General features: G+C 36.9%; 1 protein-coding gene across 2 annotated transcripts in view; it reads left to right on the top strand.

Annotated features, from left to right (window-relative positions):
- The window catches only part of GUCY1A2 (guanylate cyclase 1 soluble subunit alpha 2), a 284,330-nt gene that overhangs the window by 60,412 nt on the left and 205,083 nt on the right, over positions 1-18,835 (top strand). Inside the window, exons 1-2 of one of the 2 annotated variants that reach the window (XM_087433646.1) lie at positions 13,116-13,249; positions 16,667-17,385. In XM_087433646.1, the coding sequence (XP_087289772.1) occupies positions 13,192-13,249; positions 16,667-17,385 (777 nt within the window). In that variant the 5' untranslated portion in view covers positions 13,116-13,191. Of the gene's footprint in view, positions 1-13,115; positions 13,250-16,666; positions 17,386-18,835 lie in introns of those variants that run through there. The other variant, XM_004427377.3, reaches the window with a different exon arrangement.

The raw sequence follows: 18,835 nt of genomic DNA, 5'->3' as shown, positions 1-18,835 counted from the left end.
TTTTTTGAGGAATCTCCATATTGTTGTCCACAGTGGCTGCACCAGTTTACATTACCACCAGCAGTGCATGCGAGTTCCCTTTTCTCCACATCCTCTCCAACACTTGTTATTTTTTGTCTTGTTAATTATAGCCATTCTGACGGGCGTGAGGTGATATCATTGTAGTTTTGACTTGCATTTCCCTAATAGTTAGTAATGTTGAACATCTTTGTATGTACCTGTTGGCCATCTGTATATATTCTTTGGAAAAATGTTTGTTCAGATCCTTTGCCCATTTTTTAATTGGGTTGTTTGTTTTTTTGTTGTTGAGTTGTATGAGTTGTTTATATATTTTCGATGTTAAACTCTTATCAAATATATGAGTTGCAAATATCTTCTTCCAGTTGTTAGGTTGTCTTTTAATTTTGTTGATGGTTTCCTTTGCTGTGCAGAAGATTTTTAGTTGGATGTAGTCCCATTTGTTTATTTTTTCTTCTGTTTCCCTTGCCTGGTGAGACATGGTATTCAAAAAGGTACTGCTAAGACCGATGTTGAAGAGCATACTGCCTATGTTTTCTTCTAGGAGTTTTATGATTTCAGATCTTACATTCAAGTCTTTAATCCATTTTGAGTTGATTTTTGTGTATGGTGTGAGATAATGGTCTACTTTCATTCTTCTGCATGTGGCTGTCCAGTTTTCCCAGCACCATTTATTGAAGAGACTTTCCTTTCTCCGTTGCACGTTCTTGGCTCCCTTGTTGAAAATTAGCTGTCCTTAGATGTGTGGGTTTATTTCTGGGCTCTCAATGCTGTTCCTTTGACGTGTGTGTCAGTTTTTGTGGCTGTACCATGCTGTTTTGATTATTATAGCTTTGTAGTATATTTTGAAATTAGGGAGTGTGTTATCTCCAGCTTTGTTCTTTTTTCTTAGGATTCTTTTGGCTACTTGGTGTCTTTTGTTGTTCCATATAAATTTTAGGAATTTTTGTTCTATCGCCATGAAAAATTTTGTTGGAACTTTGACAAGGATCTCATTGAATCTGTAGATTGCTTTAGGAAGTATAGACATTTTAACTATGTTAATTCTTCCAATCCATGGGCACAGAATATCTTTCCATTTCTTTGCGTCTTCTTCAATTTCCTTCAACAATGTTTTATAGTTTTCAGTGTGCAGGTCTTTCACCTCTTTGGTTAAATTTATTCCTAGATATTTTAGTCTTTTTATTGCGATTGTAAAGGGGATTTTATTCTTGATTTCTCTTTCTGCTATTTTGTTGTTAGTGTATAGAAAGGCAACTGATTTTTGTATGTTGATTTTGTACCCTGCAACTTTACTGTATTTGTTTATTATTTCTAATAATTTTTTGGTGGATTCTTTAGGGTTTTCTATATATAACATCATGTCTTCTGCAAATAGTGACAGTTTTACTTCTTCCTTTCCAATGCTGATAGATTTTCTATTATTGAATTCCTTTTCATTTCTGATATAAACACTACTTATTCATGGTGTAGTATTCTTTTATAAATTGCTAGAATCTGTTTGCTACTATTTTAGCAAATGTTCATAAGAGAAATTGCTCTTAGATACTATATCAAGTTTTGGCATTAAACTTACGTGAGCTTAATGTGATCTACAAAATCTTTACTTAGAAATATATTATGGGAATTTTGTGGCTAAGTACTTCAGCAGTTTTTGTAATTTCTTCAAATACATATAAACACATATACATATGTATATACATACATACACACATATATACATATGTGTTTTGAATTTGTTGCTTTTGTTATTCAGTTTATTTATTTTAGTTTCATTTTCCCACAGACTTTATTTATTTATTTATTTTGGTGAGGAAGATTGGCCCTGAGCTAACATCTGTTGCCAATCCTCCTCTTTTTGCTTGAGGAAGATTGTCGCTGAGCTAACATCTGTGCCAGTCTTCCTCTAATTTGCATGTGGGACACCTCCACAGCATGGCCTGATGAGCGGTGTGTAGGTCTGTGCCTGGGATCCGAACCTGTGAACCCCGGGCTGCCGAAGCGGAGTAGGTGAACTTAACCACTATGCCACTGGACTGGCCCCTACTTTTTTATTTTTTATGATTGCTAAAGTTTATTTAATTTATCTATGACTTTGCTTTTTTAATCTTTCTTTTAGTTTCTTTAAAGAGCATGTTAGAGTTTTCCACTAAAATTTTATTTTGATTTTTTTTCTTAATTGTTTTGTTGTATATATTTTTTATTTAATTTCTCTACGATGTTGCTTTTTTGTCTGTTAGATCCATCTGATCCTGAGAGAAGTGTATTAAAGTTTCCCACTATGATTGTAATTGCATAAGTTCTTTTATTGTTAATTTTTAAAATATGTAACAGCTTTATTGAAATAAAATTCACATATCATGCAATTGACCTATTTAAAGTGTACACTTCAGTGAGTTTTTAGAATATTCATAAAGTTGTACAGCCATCACTATAATCAATTTTAGAACATTTTTTATCACTGCATAAAGAAATCCTATACTCATTAGTAGTCAGTTCCAAATTGTTTATTCTTTATATATTTAGCTACAATGTTGCTTGGTTTACACAGATTATATCTCCTAGATCTTTGTAAATTGTGATTTTGTCATATAATGCCTCTCTTTACCCCAATTAGCACTTTTAACCTTAATTCTATCTTTGATATTGATATTGCTTCTCCATTCTTGCTTTTTTCTTCTTGTAGTTTCTTGGATTTTTTTGTGTACCTCTTATTTTTAACCTTTTTAAAAAATCACCTTTTATGAGTGCAGTTCTTATAGACGAAGTGAGACTTTTTGCCATTTGATGGGAGGATTTATTTTTTACATTAAATGAAAAGCATAATTTACTGATTTTCTTCCATCTTGATTTATGATAATTATTTTACATTGTTTTTTCTTTCCCTTATTTTTGCTGTTTTGATGTTGAAATTCTATATGCATATATTTACCTTTGTAGGACATTGCTATTCTACTTTCCCATTTAATTATCTTCCTTTTCCTATTACTAAAATTAGATCCATGTGTTTTTTCATTATTTTGAAACAAAACATCTCTTATTTTCCTAGTAAGAATATGTTTTTTCCCTAGTTAGCCAGATTCCATTTAGAAAACATCTTTAGAATGCTGTTACTTTTCTCCTTTGCCCCTCCTTCCCTGTTTCTCTCCAGCCTCCCAACTCCCAGGTTTTGCTGAGATTGTTTAGTTCCAGATTATGAATAAAATATACTTTGTAGTTGTCAGTAGTTTCTCTTTTCCTCTATTTCAGGATTCTTTATTTACGTTACATTACAAATTTGCAAACAGTCTGTTATTATCGTATTAACCTATCTATCTATCGATCTATCTACTTACCTACTTTATCTATCTATCCATCCATCCATCCATCCATCCATCCATCCATCCATCCATCCATCCATATCTCCATTAGTGTGTGTGTGTGTGTGTGTGTGTGTGTGTGTGTATTGCAAGGTTCACTGCTCCTCAATGTTTTTACCTTTCCCATCTTCCCTTACTAGGACTTCTCTGTTCTGTTCCATTTGTTGTTTGGTTAAAGTGTTTTCTCAATTATTTGTATAGTTTCTGAATCTTTGCCAGATATCTTGGCTGAGTAATGAATTCTTAGATTTAAATTTTATCAGTATTACACACAGATTATTCCATCATCATCTAGCTTCCAGCATTGCAGATGAGAAGAACAATTCTTTAAAAAAGTTTTTTTCAAAATTACTTGTTCTTTCTTGCAACTTAAGAGATTTTCTTCATCTCTGTATTTAGTAATTTAACCCAATGTACCTGGACGTGTATGTGTGTCTGTGTCTGTGTGTGTGCATGTGAGTGTGTTCTCATCAATCCTGGTTGGAACTTGTGCCTTTTCCATCAGTAGATTCAAAATTTTCTACAGTTCAGGGGGAAATTCTCTTGATTATTGGTTTAATTATAGTCCTTTCGCCATTGGTTCCTTTTTCTCATTCTAGATCATACTGTTTCTAGAGATTGTATTTTTCATGAATTGTCCTACTAAATCTGTTTATAGTCACCAAAAGGATCACAGACAAATATCTGTAATACAAGGTAATATCTGCTATTTTAGAAGAAAGGCACAGAGATGTGCTTTGCTATTTGAAAGGAAGGAGTAACAACTGATAATGTTTGTGTGTACTTTTATGATGCTCTACTTTTTAGGTGTAGTTTCTGGATGAAAAAAATATTCCCCAGTACTCAGAATTTGGCTTCATCTCCGTTATGCCACATTTCTCACTATTAAAATTTGTATCCTATATAAATTAAAGCATACCTTAGCATAGTCCCAAAATTACAAACTGTCAGCTTAACCATCACAAATATTTTTGTGCCTGAAGCACTTACTATGCTTCTAATAATACCTATTTCTTTGGGTATTCAAGAATTAATCTTAAATATGTTAGAAGGTTTCCTCTATTGCTATGCTTAGTGAATTCTTTGTTAGCTCAAAGATATTAAAACCCTGTTATTTGAATCTGAATATGTGTCCTGAAACACATGTTCAAGATTATCTTTAAGTATATAATTAAATTTGAAAAATATTAAGGACAATTAATTTTAGCTCACCTATGCTTAAAAATAAATATATGACATATGCTGTGTTCTTTTGGAGAAGGACGTAGATGCCACAAATGCAGTAAAAGGTGGAGAATTATATGCCTCTAAAATGGTAGAAAATCCCTGTTTAACCCTTCATAGATTAAAAGCAAAATTGATAAGGATCTTTCTTTTTACTATTATCCCAACACTTTTACTTACTGAACTGTAAAGTACTCTGAAACTACAAAGATTTTCTCTCACCCCACCAAGATTCAAATGAGACTCTATTCATAGGTCAGATTCAAAGCAGTTTTCCTTAAAATTACAAATTGGGCAGTGGTATTTCTTTCCAGCCTTTCTTTTTTGGTATTATTTAGACATATGTACTATTTACCCTTAAATCTCCTCTGGGAGGCAGAGATAAACTTCAGTCATTTCTTTGTAGATTGGCATGACACTAGAATAATATGTATATATATATTTTTTGTGAGGAAGATCAGCCCTGAGCTAACATCTGCCAATCTTCCTCTTTTTTCTGAGGAAGACTGGCCCTGGGCTAACATCCATGCCCATCTTCCTCCACTTTATATGGGACGCCGCCACAGCATGGCTCGACAAGCGGTGTGTCGGTGCGCACCCGGGATCCGAACTGGCGAACCCCGGGCCACCGCAGCGGAGCGCGCGCGCTTAACCGCTTGTGCCACCGGGACGGCCCCTAGAATAATATTTTTATAAAAATATTAGTTTTTACTGAGAAGAATTATTACTTTTCATGCTCCTCAACCCATTACACTCAGTTTTCTGTCTCCACGTGTCCGCTGAAATTGCTCTGTCAAAGGTCCCCAAAGTTTTGACTAATCCAATTTACAGTTTTCTGTCCTTACCTTACTTGACCTTGCTGAGGCATTTGGTAACTGTTGACTGCTGCTATAACTCCTTTCTGTTGACTTCAGTTATGCATTAATTCATTCAACATCCGGCTAATATTTATTGAGCACCTACTCAATGCCAGGCAGAATGGCAGGTATTGATGATGTAACAATGAGCAAGACATGCGTTTTTCCCTCCATACAGACATTTTACTCTTTTGATACTGTGCTTATTACACAAGATTTGGTATTAGAAAGATTTCACTTTGAGACCCGGCTTTGCTACCTACAGTTGTGTGAACATGGGCAGATTTCTTTACATTCTTCACCTATAAAATGAGGACAATTAAAAATATCTTCTTGATAAGAATTTTTAAAAGTATTAAATGAAGTAATCTAGGAAAATCTTTGGCACACTGCTTGGCACTCTGGTTCCCATTCTTACTGGGACCGCCTAATTCAGTCAATATTATCTTCTGTTAAGGACATCACAGCATCTTTCCAGCTGGTATCTTTGACTCTGGTCTTGGCACCCTTAGTCCGACTTCTACATTGCTGATTAATTGCTGGCTCATCCGCCCACCCGTGGTCCCCAGCCGTTATACACTTACTACTTGCCCTTCCCTGACCACGCCTGGCTCTTACCTTCTTCATCCCTACTTCATTACTGTCCATCTGCTGAGTGCTCATTCCTTCCCCATTGGCCTTTTGAACACCTACTTTTTCTTCAAATCTCTTTTCAAACATTATCTCCCTGAGGAGAGAGTCAGACATTCTTTTTTCCATACCTCTGTGGTACTCCTGTAGGCCTCTGTTGTGGCTCAGTCACAGTGTAATTTAATTATCTCTAGGGGTCCATTAGAGAAAAGAATGTGTCTAGTTGTCTTGGTGGCCTTAGATGTGGCACAACTGTAGCTTTAAAAGCTTGATTGTATTTATCAAACAAATACTTAAATGAATGTTTAGTTTCTATGAATGAATGCTCAGTCTCCATGTGCCAGGCATTATGCTAGTGACCAGTATGCAGACATAAATGGGATAAAGTCCTTGTCCTCAAGAAATGTACAGTGTGAAGTGGAAAGCTAGCAGAGGAGAGGCAAAAGATCCATGTCGTGAATGAACAGGCTATTTCATTTACGGCTAAAGGATGTCAGCATTTAGGCTAGTCTCTTTTTTCTTTTTTTAAGAGGTGAATTAATAGTACTTTAAAATTCTAACTTTTAATTTACCTATTAATGGGAGCAGTTTGGTTATAAGTTTTGCCTCTTGAGGAAGTGTATTCTTATAGACCCAAATGTCAAGCTGTCATAGCGTCTTGTGATATAGGGAGATGAGCATTGTCTATATGTTTCAAGTGATTTACTGTAAGTAGGGGGTTTGCATCAATCGTAGGTGGAACCTTGGGAGTGAGAACTGTACCAATTGTCTAAGATGAACTACTTTCTCAATTTTGAGATAAAGTTTAAGGTGGAAGTCTTGGCTGTTGATTCATAGCATTTTGCAAAAGTTGAAGTGATCTTTCCTTAGTTTTAATTTTTTAAACTCTGAGAATTTTTTCTTCTTTTCTTTTTTTTTTTTTTATATATATATTTTTTTAATTTTTTGTTTATTGCAGTAACATTGGTTTATAACATTGTAAAAATTTCAGGTGTACATCATTGTACTTCTACTTCTGCATAGATTACATCATGTTCACCACCAAAATACTAATTACAACCCATCACCACACACATGAACCCAATTATCCCTTTCACCCTTCTCCCTCCCCCCTTCCCCTCTGGTAACCACCAATCCAATCTCTGTCCATATGTGTTTGTTTATTGTTGTTATTATCTACTACTTAATGAAGGAAATCATACGGTATTTGACCTTCTCCCTCTGACTTATTTCACTTTGCATCATGCCCTCAATGTCCATCCATGTTGTCACAAATGGCTGGATTTCATCGTTTCTTATGGCTGAGTAGTATTCCATTGTGTATATATACCACAGCTTTTTTATCCATTCGTCCCTTGATGGGCACTTAGGTTGCTTCCAAGTCTTGGCTATCGTGAATAAGGCTGCAATGAACACAGGGGTGCATGTACCTTTGCAAATTGGTGTTTTCAAGTTCTTTGGATAAATACCCAACAGTGGAATAGCTGGATCATATGGTAGTTCTATCGTTGATTTTTTGAGGAATCTCCATACTGTTTTCCATAGTGGCTGCACCAGTTTGCACTCCCACCAGCAGTGTATGAGAGTTCCCTTCTCTCCACAACCTCTCCAACACATGTTGTTTCCTGTCTTGTTAATTATAGCCATTCTGACGGGCGTGAGGTGATATCTCATTGTAGTTTTGATTTGCATTTCCTGATAGTTAGTGATTTTGACCCTCTTTTCCTCTGCCTGTTGGCCATCTGTATATCTTCTTTGGAGAAATGTCTGTCCAGGTCTTTTGCCCATTTTTTAATTGGGTTGGTAGTTTTTGTTGTTGAGATGCATGAGTTCTTTATATATTTTGGAGATTAAGCCCTTATCAGATGTATGGTTTGCAAATATCTTCTCCCAATTGTTAGGTTGTCTTTTCGTTTTGTTGATGGTTTCCTTTGCTGTGCAGAAGCTTTTTAGTTTGATGTAGTCCCATTTGTTTATTTTTTCTATTGTTTCTCTTGCCCGGTCAGATGTGGTGTTTGAAAAAATGTTGCTAAGACTGATGTCGAAGAGCGTACTGCCTATGTTTTCTTCTAGAACTTTCACAGTTTCAGGTCTTACATTCAAGTCTTTAATCCATTTGGAGTTAATTTTTGTGTATGGTGTAAGGTAAGAGTCTACTTTCATTTTTTTGCATATGGCTATCCAGTTTTCCCAACACCATTTGTTGAAGAGACTTTCTTTTCCCCATTGTATGTTCTTGGCTCCTTTGTCGAAGATTAGCTGTCCATAGATGTGTGGGTTTATTTCTGGGCTTTCGATTCTATTCCATTGATCTGTGTGTCTGTTTTTGTGCCAGTACCATGCTGTTTTGGTTACTATAGCTTTGTAGTATATTTGGAAATCAGGGAGTGTGATACCTCCAGCTTTGTTCTTTTTCTCAGGATTCCTTTAGCTATTCGGGTCTTTTGTTGTTCCATATAAATTTTAGGATTCTTTGTTCTACTTCTGTGAAAAATGTTGTTGGAACTTTGATAGGGATTGCATTGAATCTATAGATGGCTTTAGGAAGTATGGACATCTTAACTATGTTAATTCTTCCAATCCAAGAGCACGGAATATCTTTCCATTTCTTTGTGTCTTCTTCAATTTCTTTCAGAAATGTTTTATAGTTTTCGTGTACAGATCTTTCACCTCTTTGGTTAAGTTTATTCCTAGGTATTTTATTCTTTTTGTTGCAATTGTAAATGGGATGGTATTCTTAATTTCTCTTTCTGCTACTTCGTTGTTAGTGTACAGAAATGCAACTGATTTTTGTATGTTGATTTTGTATCCTGCAACTTTACCATATTCGTTTATTACTTCTAAAAGTTTTCTGGTGGATTCTTTAGGGTTTTCTATATATAAAATCATGTCATCTGCAAATAGTGACAGTTTCACTTCTTCCTTTCCAATTTGGATCCCTTTTATTTCTTTCTCTTGCCTGATTGCTCTGGCTAGGACTTCCAATACTATGTTAAATAGGAGTGGTGACAGTGGGCATCCTTGTCTGGTTCCTGTTCTTAGAGGGATAGCTTTCAGTTTTTCACCATTGAGGATGATATTAGCTGTGGGTTTCTCATATATGGTCTTTATTATGTTGAGGTACTTTCCTTCTATACCCATTTTATTCAGAGTTTTTATCATAAATGGATGCTGTATCTTGTCAAATGCTTTCTCTGCATCTATTGAGATGATCATGTGATTTTTGTTCTTTATTTTATTAATGTGGTGTATTACGTTGATTGATTTGCGAATGTTAAACCATCCCTGCATACCTGGAATAAATCCCACTTGATCATGGTGTATAATCTTTTTAACGTATTGTTGTATACGATTTGCTAGTATTTTGTTGAGGATTTTCGCATCGATGTTCATCAGTGATATTGGCCTGTAATTTTCTTTTTTTGTGTTGTCCTTGTCTGGTTTTGGTATCAGGGTAATGTCAGCTTCGTAGAATGAGTTAGGGAGCTTCCCCCTCCTCAATGTTTTGGAAGAGTTTGAGAAGGATAGGTATTAAGTCTTCTTTGAATGTTTGGTAGAATTCACCAGGGAAGCCGTCTGGTCCTGGACTTTTATTTTTGGGGAGGTTTGTGATTACTGTTTCGATCTCCTTACTGGTGATTGGTCTATTCAACTTCTCTACTTCTTCTTGATCCAGTTTTGGAAGGTTGTATGATTCTAAGAATTTATCCATTTCTTCCAGATTGTCGAATTGGTTGGCATATAGTTTTTCATAGTATTCTCTTATAATCTTTTGTATTTCTGAGGTGTCTGTTGTAACCTCTCCTCTTTCATTTCTGATTTTACTTATTTGCGCCTTCTCTCTTTTTTTCTTGGTGAGTCTAGCTAAAGGTTTGTCTATTTTGTTTACCTTTTCAAAGAACCAGCTCTTGGTTTTATTAATTTTTTCTATTGTTTTTTTGGTCGCTATTTCATTTATTTCAGCTCTGATTTTTATTATTTCCCTTCTTCTACTGATTTTGGGCTTTGTTTGTTCTTCTTTTTCCAGTTCCTTTAGGTGCATTGTTAGATTGTTTATTTGAGATTTTTCTTGTTTGTTGAGATAGGCCTGTATTGCTATAAACTTCCCTCTTAGAACCGCTTTTGCTGTATCCCATAAATTCTGGCATGTCGTATTTTCATTTTCATTTGTCTCCAGGTATTTTTTGATTTCTTCTTTGATTTCTTCATTAACCCAGTCGTTGTTCAGTAGCATTTTGTTTAATCTCCATGTATTTGTGGCTTTTCTGATTTTCTTCCTATAGTTGATTTCTAGTTTCATACCTTTGTGGTCAGAAAAGATGCTTGGTATTATTTCAATCTTCTTAAATTTATGGAGACTTGTTTTGTGGCCTAATATGTGATCAATCCTGGAGAACGTTCCATGTGCATTTGAAAAGAACGTGTATTCTTCGGTTTTTGGATGGAATGCTCTGTATATATCTACTAGGTCCATCTGTTCTAGTGTGTCGTTTAAGGCCAATGTTTCCTTATTGATCTTCTGTTTGGATGATCTATCCGTTGGTGTAAGTGGAGTGTTAAAGTCCCCTACTATTATTGTGTTACTGTCTATTTCTGTTTTTATGTCTGTTAATAATTGCTTTATATATTTAGGTGCACCTACATTGGGTGCGTAGATATTTACAAGTGTTATATCCTCTTGTTGGATTGTTCCCTTGATCATTATGTAATGCCCTTCTTTGTCTCGTTTTATAGTTTTTGTTTTAAAGTCTATTTTGTCTGATATGAGTACTGCTACCCCAGCTTTCTTTTCATTGCCATTTGCGTGGAGTATCTTTTTCCATCCCTTCACTTTCAGTTTGTGAGTGTCTTTAGGTCTGAAGTGTGTCTCTTGTATGCAGCATATATATGGGTCTTGTTTTTTTATCCAGTCAGCCACCCTATGCCTTTTAATTGGAGCATTTAGTCCATTGACGTTTAAAGTAGCTATTGATAAGTATGTACTTACTGCCATTTTTTATTTTTTTTTTTTTTTTTTTTCCTCAGTGTTTTAGTAGTCCTTCTCTGTTCCTTACTTCTTCTATACAGAATTGATGGTCACTTTAGTTTGACCTCTGTCTGAAAGCTGTACTCTTTAACTACCCTCCTCCCTCCTTTTATGTTTTTGATTTCATATCCAACCTCTTTTTGTGCTTTTGTATCCTTTACGTTCTAATCGTGGAAATAGATAATTTTTCCTATTTGTGGTCTTCTCTTTTCCCCTTAAATCAGTCCCTTTAACATTTCTTGTAACACTGGTTTCTTGGTGACAAACTCCTTTAATTTTTGCTTATCTGGGAAAATTTTGATCTCTCCTTCCATTTTGAACGATAACCTTGCTGGGTAGAGAATTCTTGGCTGTATGTTTTTCCTTTTAGCACTTTAAATATATCATGCCATTCTCTTCTAGCCTGTAAGGTTTCTGCTGAGAAGTCAGCTGATAGCCTTATGGGGTTTCCTTTGTATGTAACTTGACATTCTCTTGCGACTTTTAGGATTCTCTCTTTATCTTTAATTCTGGACATTTTGATTATGATGTGTCTTGGTGTGGGCCTCTTTGGGTTTATCTTGTTTGGGGCTCTCTGTGCCTCCTGTACCTGGATGTCTGTTTCCTTCCTTAGGTTAGGGAAGTTTTCATCTATTATTTCTTGAAATAGATTCTCTGCCCCCTTGTCTCGCTCTTCTCCTTCCGGGACACCTATAACACGGATGTTAGTGCGCTTGATGTTGTCCCAGAGGTCCCTTAGACTGTCCTCACTCTTTTTAATTCTTTTCTCTTTTACCTGTTCACCTTGGGTAATTTCTTCTAGTCTTTCTTCCAGCTCACAGATCCGTTCTTCTGTATCCTCTACTCTGCTTTTGAGTCCCTCTAATGAGTTTTTCATTTCCAGTATTGTATTCTTCATTTCTGATTGGTTCTTTTTATATCTTCCATTTCTTTGTTGACATTCTCACTGAGTCCATCTATTCTTCTCCCCAGATCAGTGAGCATCCTTAACACTCTTAGTTTGAACTCTCTGTCAGGTAGGTTGCTCATTTCTGTTTCACTAAGTTCCTTTTCTGGGGTTTTGTCCTGTTCCCTTACTTGGAATGTATTCTTTTGCCTCTTCATTTTGCCTCTTTCCCTGTGCTTGTGTCTACGTATTAGGTAGGTCAGCTACGTCTCCTGCTCTTGGATAGGTAACCTTATGTAAGTGATGGCTTAGGAGGCTTCCAGTGTGCTTCCCTCAGTTCTCAATGTTCCAGGGGTGACCCCTATGTGGGCTACGTGTATCCTTCTGCTGTGGCCTGTTTGCCCTCCCTGTAGGCGCCCAGGGAGGCTGAGTTATGCTCCTGGCCAGCTGTTGTAATGCTCAGCTGCTTGTAGTTGTTGTGGGCCCTTCAGTCTCTTTATCAGCTGTGGGGTGCCCCAGCACAGTTGGCTGCAAGTTCTAATACCACATTTGTGTTGCAGTATTTCTTTTAAGTGAGTAGGCCCCCACCGTGGCAGGTTGTTAGGCTCAGGGCCTTACAATTGCTGTAAGCCTCTAGCCTATTAGGTCTCTTGTCAGCTCTCTGAGGATTGCAGCTGGGTGGGGCTGGCCTCAGGCACAGGAGCACCCAATTGTTTCAGGTTTTGGAAGGTGGAGCAAACCTCCTATGTGGGTCTTTGAGAAGTACAAGTCTTCTGTGGCTGAGAAGCCCTGCCGCCCACAGGTCCACACACACAGTCTACACAGTCCTGCCCGGTGTGAGCGCCCCGACCTCCCCAAGTGGACCCAGTCTCTCCACGGCGGGAGCCCCACACACTCTGCCACCGCCCCACACTCTCCACCCGCTCCTTGTGCACACCCTGCCCCGCTCAAGTCAGCTCAGTTGCCAGGCTGCAGAGAATCCAGTCACCAATCTATGCAGGCCCACACGTTGCCTGAGGGCTTGTTGTTGGGTGGGGCTAGTCTCTAGGGTGGGCTGCCTGCCCTGGCTGAGCTGGATTAAATCGGTGCTCTAGCGGGTGGAGCAGACCCTGGGCTAGCAGGTCTCAGGGAGAACTCCAATGGCGTCTGTGTCAGCACGCTCACACCAGGCCACAACAATGGCCGCCGCCAATGTCCCAGTCCCTGGAGAGGTCTCACCCCTCACCGAGATGCACTCAGGGCCTATTAGGTGAGTCTCTTGTCACCGAAGCACTGTGCACCTTTCTTTCTGGTGATTTTAGGATGCTTTCTGGAACGGGTGAGTTTATGCGCGGGCCCTTTAAGAGCCAGTTTTAGTTTCTTTGTGAACCGGGTTTTCTGGGGGTGCTACCCAATGCTTTAGTAGCAGGCAAAGTCAGATATTATGCCGCTGGTCTCAATTGTGCTGGGTCCACAAAATGCCCACAGCGGGGGCGCTCCCCGGCTCAGGGCCCCACGCCTCCAGGGAGGCTGCGTACCTGTGAGCTGCTCCCGGCGGCCCGCGCCCGGCGGCCGTGAAGCTGGCGGCTTGTGAAGGTGGCGTTTTTCCTCTCCAGAAGGGAGTCTCTGCCTCTTCTACCCCAGTTAGGATTGTCCGTTGTTGCAGGACTTCCTCTCATCCAGTTTTCAGTTCTGTCTCAGGGGTAATTTTTCCACGAGTAGTTGTAAATTGGCTGTGTCCACGGGAGGAGGTGAGTTCAGAGTCTGCCTACGCCGCCATCTTGACTCCCTCGCTTCTTCTTTTCTGATCTTATACAGTTTAACAATTGTGAGAACAGAAATCTTTATTAGTTAATTGAATATTGTAGTTTATATAGATTTACCATGTATCGTATTTGAGTATAAGATTCAAAATAATTCAGTTTTTCTTTATTGATACAAGTCACTTTAGTACCCTGGTAGGCCTTAGTGTTATCAGTTGAGAATTAACTATCATTGTACCTTAAGTACAGAAGTGCTTTTTAAATCAGCAAGGATTTCTGGTTGATAGAATGCTGTACTCACAGAGTAGTTTTTATTTTGTCTCCTCTGGTGAATTTACTTATTTGTTATTTTCTGGGTGATTGGGATTCTGGCATTGGAAATTGAACATAAGCTTACTGTATTATATTAATATCTGTGTTCTTAATAATTGTGAGGGCATTTTTAATTTTATGAAAAATGCAAGTTAGAAGAAATTCTCTTTTTATCTTCTGTGCATAAAGACCCTAAGTCCTTTTAAGATACCATTCTTCAAAGTATAGAAGCAATCCATGGAATATTTACAGTGGCACATGGAATTTTGTTGTTTAGCAAATATAGTCAGGTTATAGGAATTTTTATTTATTCTAAATTTAGTTTTTAATATGAATTTCATAATTAAAACATTTAATAGCAACAAAGAAGATTGTCTTTGAGGGGACATAAATTTAATTTGTATGTATTAGAATTTTTAAATTACAATATAGTGATGTAAGGATTTGGCATAGAAAGAAGTTTTAGTGAAGGAATTTTCAGATAGGTAGTAATCAAACCAGGAGAATATGGTTTATAAGCCAAGAGAGAAGAGAGATTTAGGAGGGAGAGATGATCAACAGTGTGAAATTAAAGGAAAAATAACAAACAAGTTTAAGTAAGATAAGGATAAAACGGGATAAATTTGTTTAAATAATTATAAAACCAGTTTCAACAGAGCAGTTGGAGCAGGAGCCAAATTCCAATAAACTTCATCTGTCTTATTTTCTCTCTTCAACACCAGAGGACTGGGCAGATAAATGCCATTATTATCAATTGCAGCTGGCATTACTGTTAGTGAATGAAACATATGTTGAAGGGCAGTCCTGTAACATGACAATGTGAGATGAGTGGTGATGTTTTTATCTTAATAGGTGACTTTCCCAGCTTGCCTTGAACATCAAATATATAAAACTGAAATTAATGTGAATTGCTTCTTAATAAAGGGACTCTTTTTCACTTAAATTTTCTACTTTTTTTCATTTCACATTGATTTTAAGGACTTTGTCAAACTGACCTCTTAACTTGGCTATTACAATGTTTAGACTCTATAGTAAGCTTTCAAAAAATATTTCATGTGTTTGGACTCTATTTTTAAAATAATATTGTTGACTCTGTTTTATCTCCTCAATTCTGGATGGGGAGAACCCTTAGAGAATAATAAAGGTAGGAACAGCAAACTAAGCCCTAGACAGCCTAGACTGCTTTGCAGTCTAACGGGACACTAGCAAAGTGACCCTTCTTTTCCCAGTCATGCTTGATTGCCGGGACCTCCTTATAAGATGGAACAGACAAGGCAAGAAAATATGAATATGTAAACTATATGTATTGATTTCAGTCAAAGTCAAAGGAGAAGCAATAGATTGACTCTGTGTAGAAGCTTTCTTTAGCATACAGGCTCAATTCTTTCATTTGTGTTGTGTTCTTCTTTGGACAGTAAGTTCCCCCCATATTTTTCCTCAGATCATCCTCAAGGGTGAATCTTAACTAGATTACATGTGACTCTGCTCTCACTATATAATGCATTGTGCGTTTGTATGTCTATGTATGTATGTATGTGTGTATGTGTTTATCATTATAATGCCATTACTATAAGGTAGAATTCCTTTTCCTACAGCATCTGGGAATGAATATGAACTAGAAAACTTAACACAGACCTTTAACTCTGTCTGGTCAGATTCCTTTCCATTTTTTGCAGCTCTCATTTTTGTGGGTAAAAGAATGAATGCAAAGTATTCCCTAGTTTTAATTCCTTGTTTTGTCTTTCTCTCTCTGGGGTCTAGCTGACCTGCATGACTTCCTCTGAGATTACTAACTTAAGTGCTTCTGTTTACACTACATAACCTGACGCTTTTCCCAACTCATTTACCATAGATTCCCTCTGGTTTATATTTCCCACTTAACAAATGAATTTTTGTCCTCTGTAATGATGAGGAAAATCATTAATAAAAAGATATTATGTGATAATTACAGCATATGGAGTACGGTATTGAAAAGAAAAGTGAACAGCTAGATTAGCAGCATTTAAAAAGTTCATGTTGCAAGGGTTGAGGGAGAGGGAGGAATGAACAGGTGGAGCACAGACACCTGTTTTTAGGGCAGTGAAACTACTCTGTATGATATTATAATGGTGGACACATGTCATCATACATTTGTCAAAACCCAAAGATGTCCAGCACCAAGAATGAACCCTAATGCAAACTAAGAACTTTGGGTGATAATGTTGTGTCAACGTAGGTTCGTTGATTGTAACAAATGTACCACTGTAGTGCACAATGTTGATATTGGAGGGGGATTGTGTGTGTGTAGGGATGGGAGGTATATGGAAAATATCGTTACTTCTGCTCAGTTTTTTGCTGTGAATCTAAAACTGCTCTAAAAAATAGTCTAACACCAAACCAACAAACAAAAAGTTTACGCTCATTAACATCTTAGAAGCATCCAGAGATGAACTGAAATTTATTTTCTCTGATTCAAAATGAGTGAATTAACCTATATGGGAAATTTGTGGACCCAAGAGAAATACCTCTCTTGCTTCACTCACTAGCTATCTCCTTTGATAAGCATTAAAAAAGCTATACATTCAATTATTTATATTATGCTTCACTAATATTTGCTTCCCATTTACCTCTAGGTTTGAAGTTTGAGGAAATTCAAGAAAGATTTGGTGAGGAGTTCTTTAATATATGCTTTCATGAGAATGAGAGAGTCCTTCGAGCTGTAGGTGGCACGTTGCAGGACTTTTTTAATGGCTTTGATGCTTTGTTGGAACACATTAGAACTTCTTTTGGAAAACAGGCCACTCTGGAGTCACCATCGTTCCTGTGCAAAGAGCTTCCTGAAGGTACTCTTATGCTCCACTACTTCCACCCTCATCATATTGTGGGGTTTGCAATGCTGGGCATGATTAAGGCTGCAGGAAAGAAGATCTATCGGCTAGATGTGGAAGTGGAACAGATTGCAAATGAGAAACTGTGCTCTGATGGTTCAAACCCAGGCAATTGTAGCTGTCTTACTTTCCTTATCAAAGAATGTGAAAATACTAATATCACGAAGAACCTTCCACAGGGAACCTCCCAAGTTCCTGCGGACCTCAGAATTAGCATCAACACCTTCTGCAGAGCCTTCCCTTTCCACTTGATGTTTGACCCCTACATGTCAGTCCTACAGCTGGGGGAAGGCCTAAGGAAGCAGCTCCGATGCGACACTCACAAAGTGCTCAAGTTTGGCGACTGCTTCGAGATTGTTTCTCCAAAAGTTAATGCCACCTTCGAAAGGGTCCTGCTGCGACTGTCCACCCCGTTTGTGATTAGGACCAAGCCTGAGGCTTCTAGCACTGAAAATAAAGACAAGGTAAGTGGCCATGGACTTGAGGTGGGTGATGGGAACTAGAAGAGTACATAATTATTTCAGTAAATTACATGCTGGCTGTACTTGTAATTATTTAGGCAAGAGAGCTTAAAGTGCCATTTAGAAAATTACTGGTCCCTGGATCCATATAAAAAGATTTGGCCCTAGTCCCAGCCATTTTGCATAGTGTCTGCCTCTTCCATTAATTTATTTGAGCACATAAAAGAGAAGATTTATTAATACCAGCCATAGTAATTACAAAAATGATAGGACTAACTAAAAACCTGATACTGTAAAACCACGAATCTTTCCACTGACTGAAGTCAAACTATGAGAGAAATGGTAAGGCTGATTTCAACATTGTGGGATTTGCTTGTCTTATCCTTAAATGAATACAGGTAAAAAGCTAGCTATATTTTGAATATGTTCTTTTCTAAATTTCATAATCTAGGAACATGTGGTTTACATTCTATTTTTATTTTTATATGCAGAATAATGTATTTTTTAAAAGTTGGAAATTAAGTGACTATCTCAAGACTTCTCTTCTAATTAAATTTTAGTATTGAAATAGAGACTTATTCCTTTAGAAAATGTTCACTCCTTGGGAAATACAATGAACACTCGGAATCTTTATTGTGAATTTCTTTGAATCGCTTTGGAGAAAATCTGGGTTATAAATTGTAAATAAATGATGAAAAGATAGCAGAAATAAATCTTAAAATAGTTGAGTTTAAACAAACATATTCCCTTAGGTAAAATATTTTATAGGAAAAAAATCAACATTAAAATAAATAATAAAATGTAAAGAAAAATCAGCCATGACTATTTTAAATTTGGTAATATACTTTCAGTGATTAAGGGAAAAATAATGTTAATTTCCAGAGTAGACATTTGAATGTACCTTCAGTTTCCAGTAGAGCTTCTTTTCAATATTTTGTATCAGGATAAATAAAGTTCTTTTAGGCTATTCAGCTTGTTCCCAAGCATGGTGGGAAAGATGTTGGCTTTTGGAAACCAACAGGTTGCTCTGGGCTAAAGGAAGGAAGAGTTGCAGAAACAATTAAAAACTCAGTGAATGAATAATCTATACATATTCTGGAGTGCCTGCAATGATCAATTACATACATGAGGAAAGAGCCTCCTGGAAGCAGAGCCATAGACTTCTTTGAGAATTTTATACAACATTAGTTTCATAATTGATTAATTTTTATAATTTTGAAATTCAATGGAAAAACTTTAAACAAAATATTTGAGAAAGATGGAATGATGCAAATTTTATTCAGTATGATTAAATCAGATGATTTAGGAAAATCATTCAGTAATGTTTTCATCATATAAGTTCAGTGATTTGAAAACATTTAAGGATAAACCTGAAGATTCCAATTTGGCACATTTGGATATTTTAGTCTGAATGAATTATTATCTCTATGTGATTACACATCATGTTTTAAAT

The sequence above is a fragment of the Ceratotherium simum genome, chromosome 7 (genome assembly GCF_057802395.1).
Source record: "Ceratotherium simum simum isolate JZ-2026a chromosome 7, ASM5780239v1, whole genome shotgun sequence".
Classification (NCBI taxonomy): Eukaryota; Metazoa; Chordata; class Mammalia; order Perissodactyla; family Rhinocerotidae; genus Ceratotherium; species Ceratotherium simum.
Note: the sequence above shows the minus strand (reverse complement) of the source record. Positions and strands in the feature narration are given on the sequence as shown.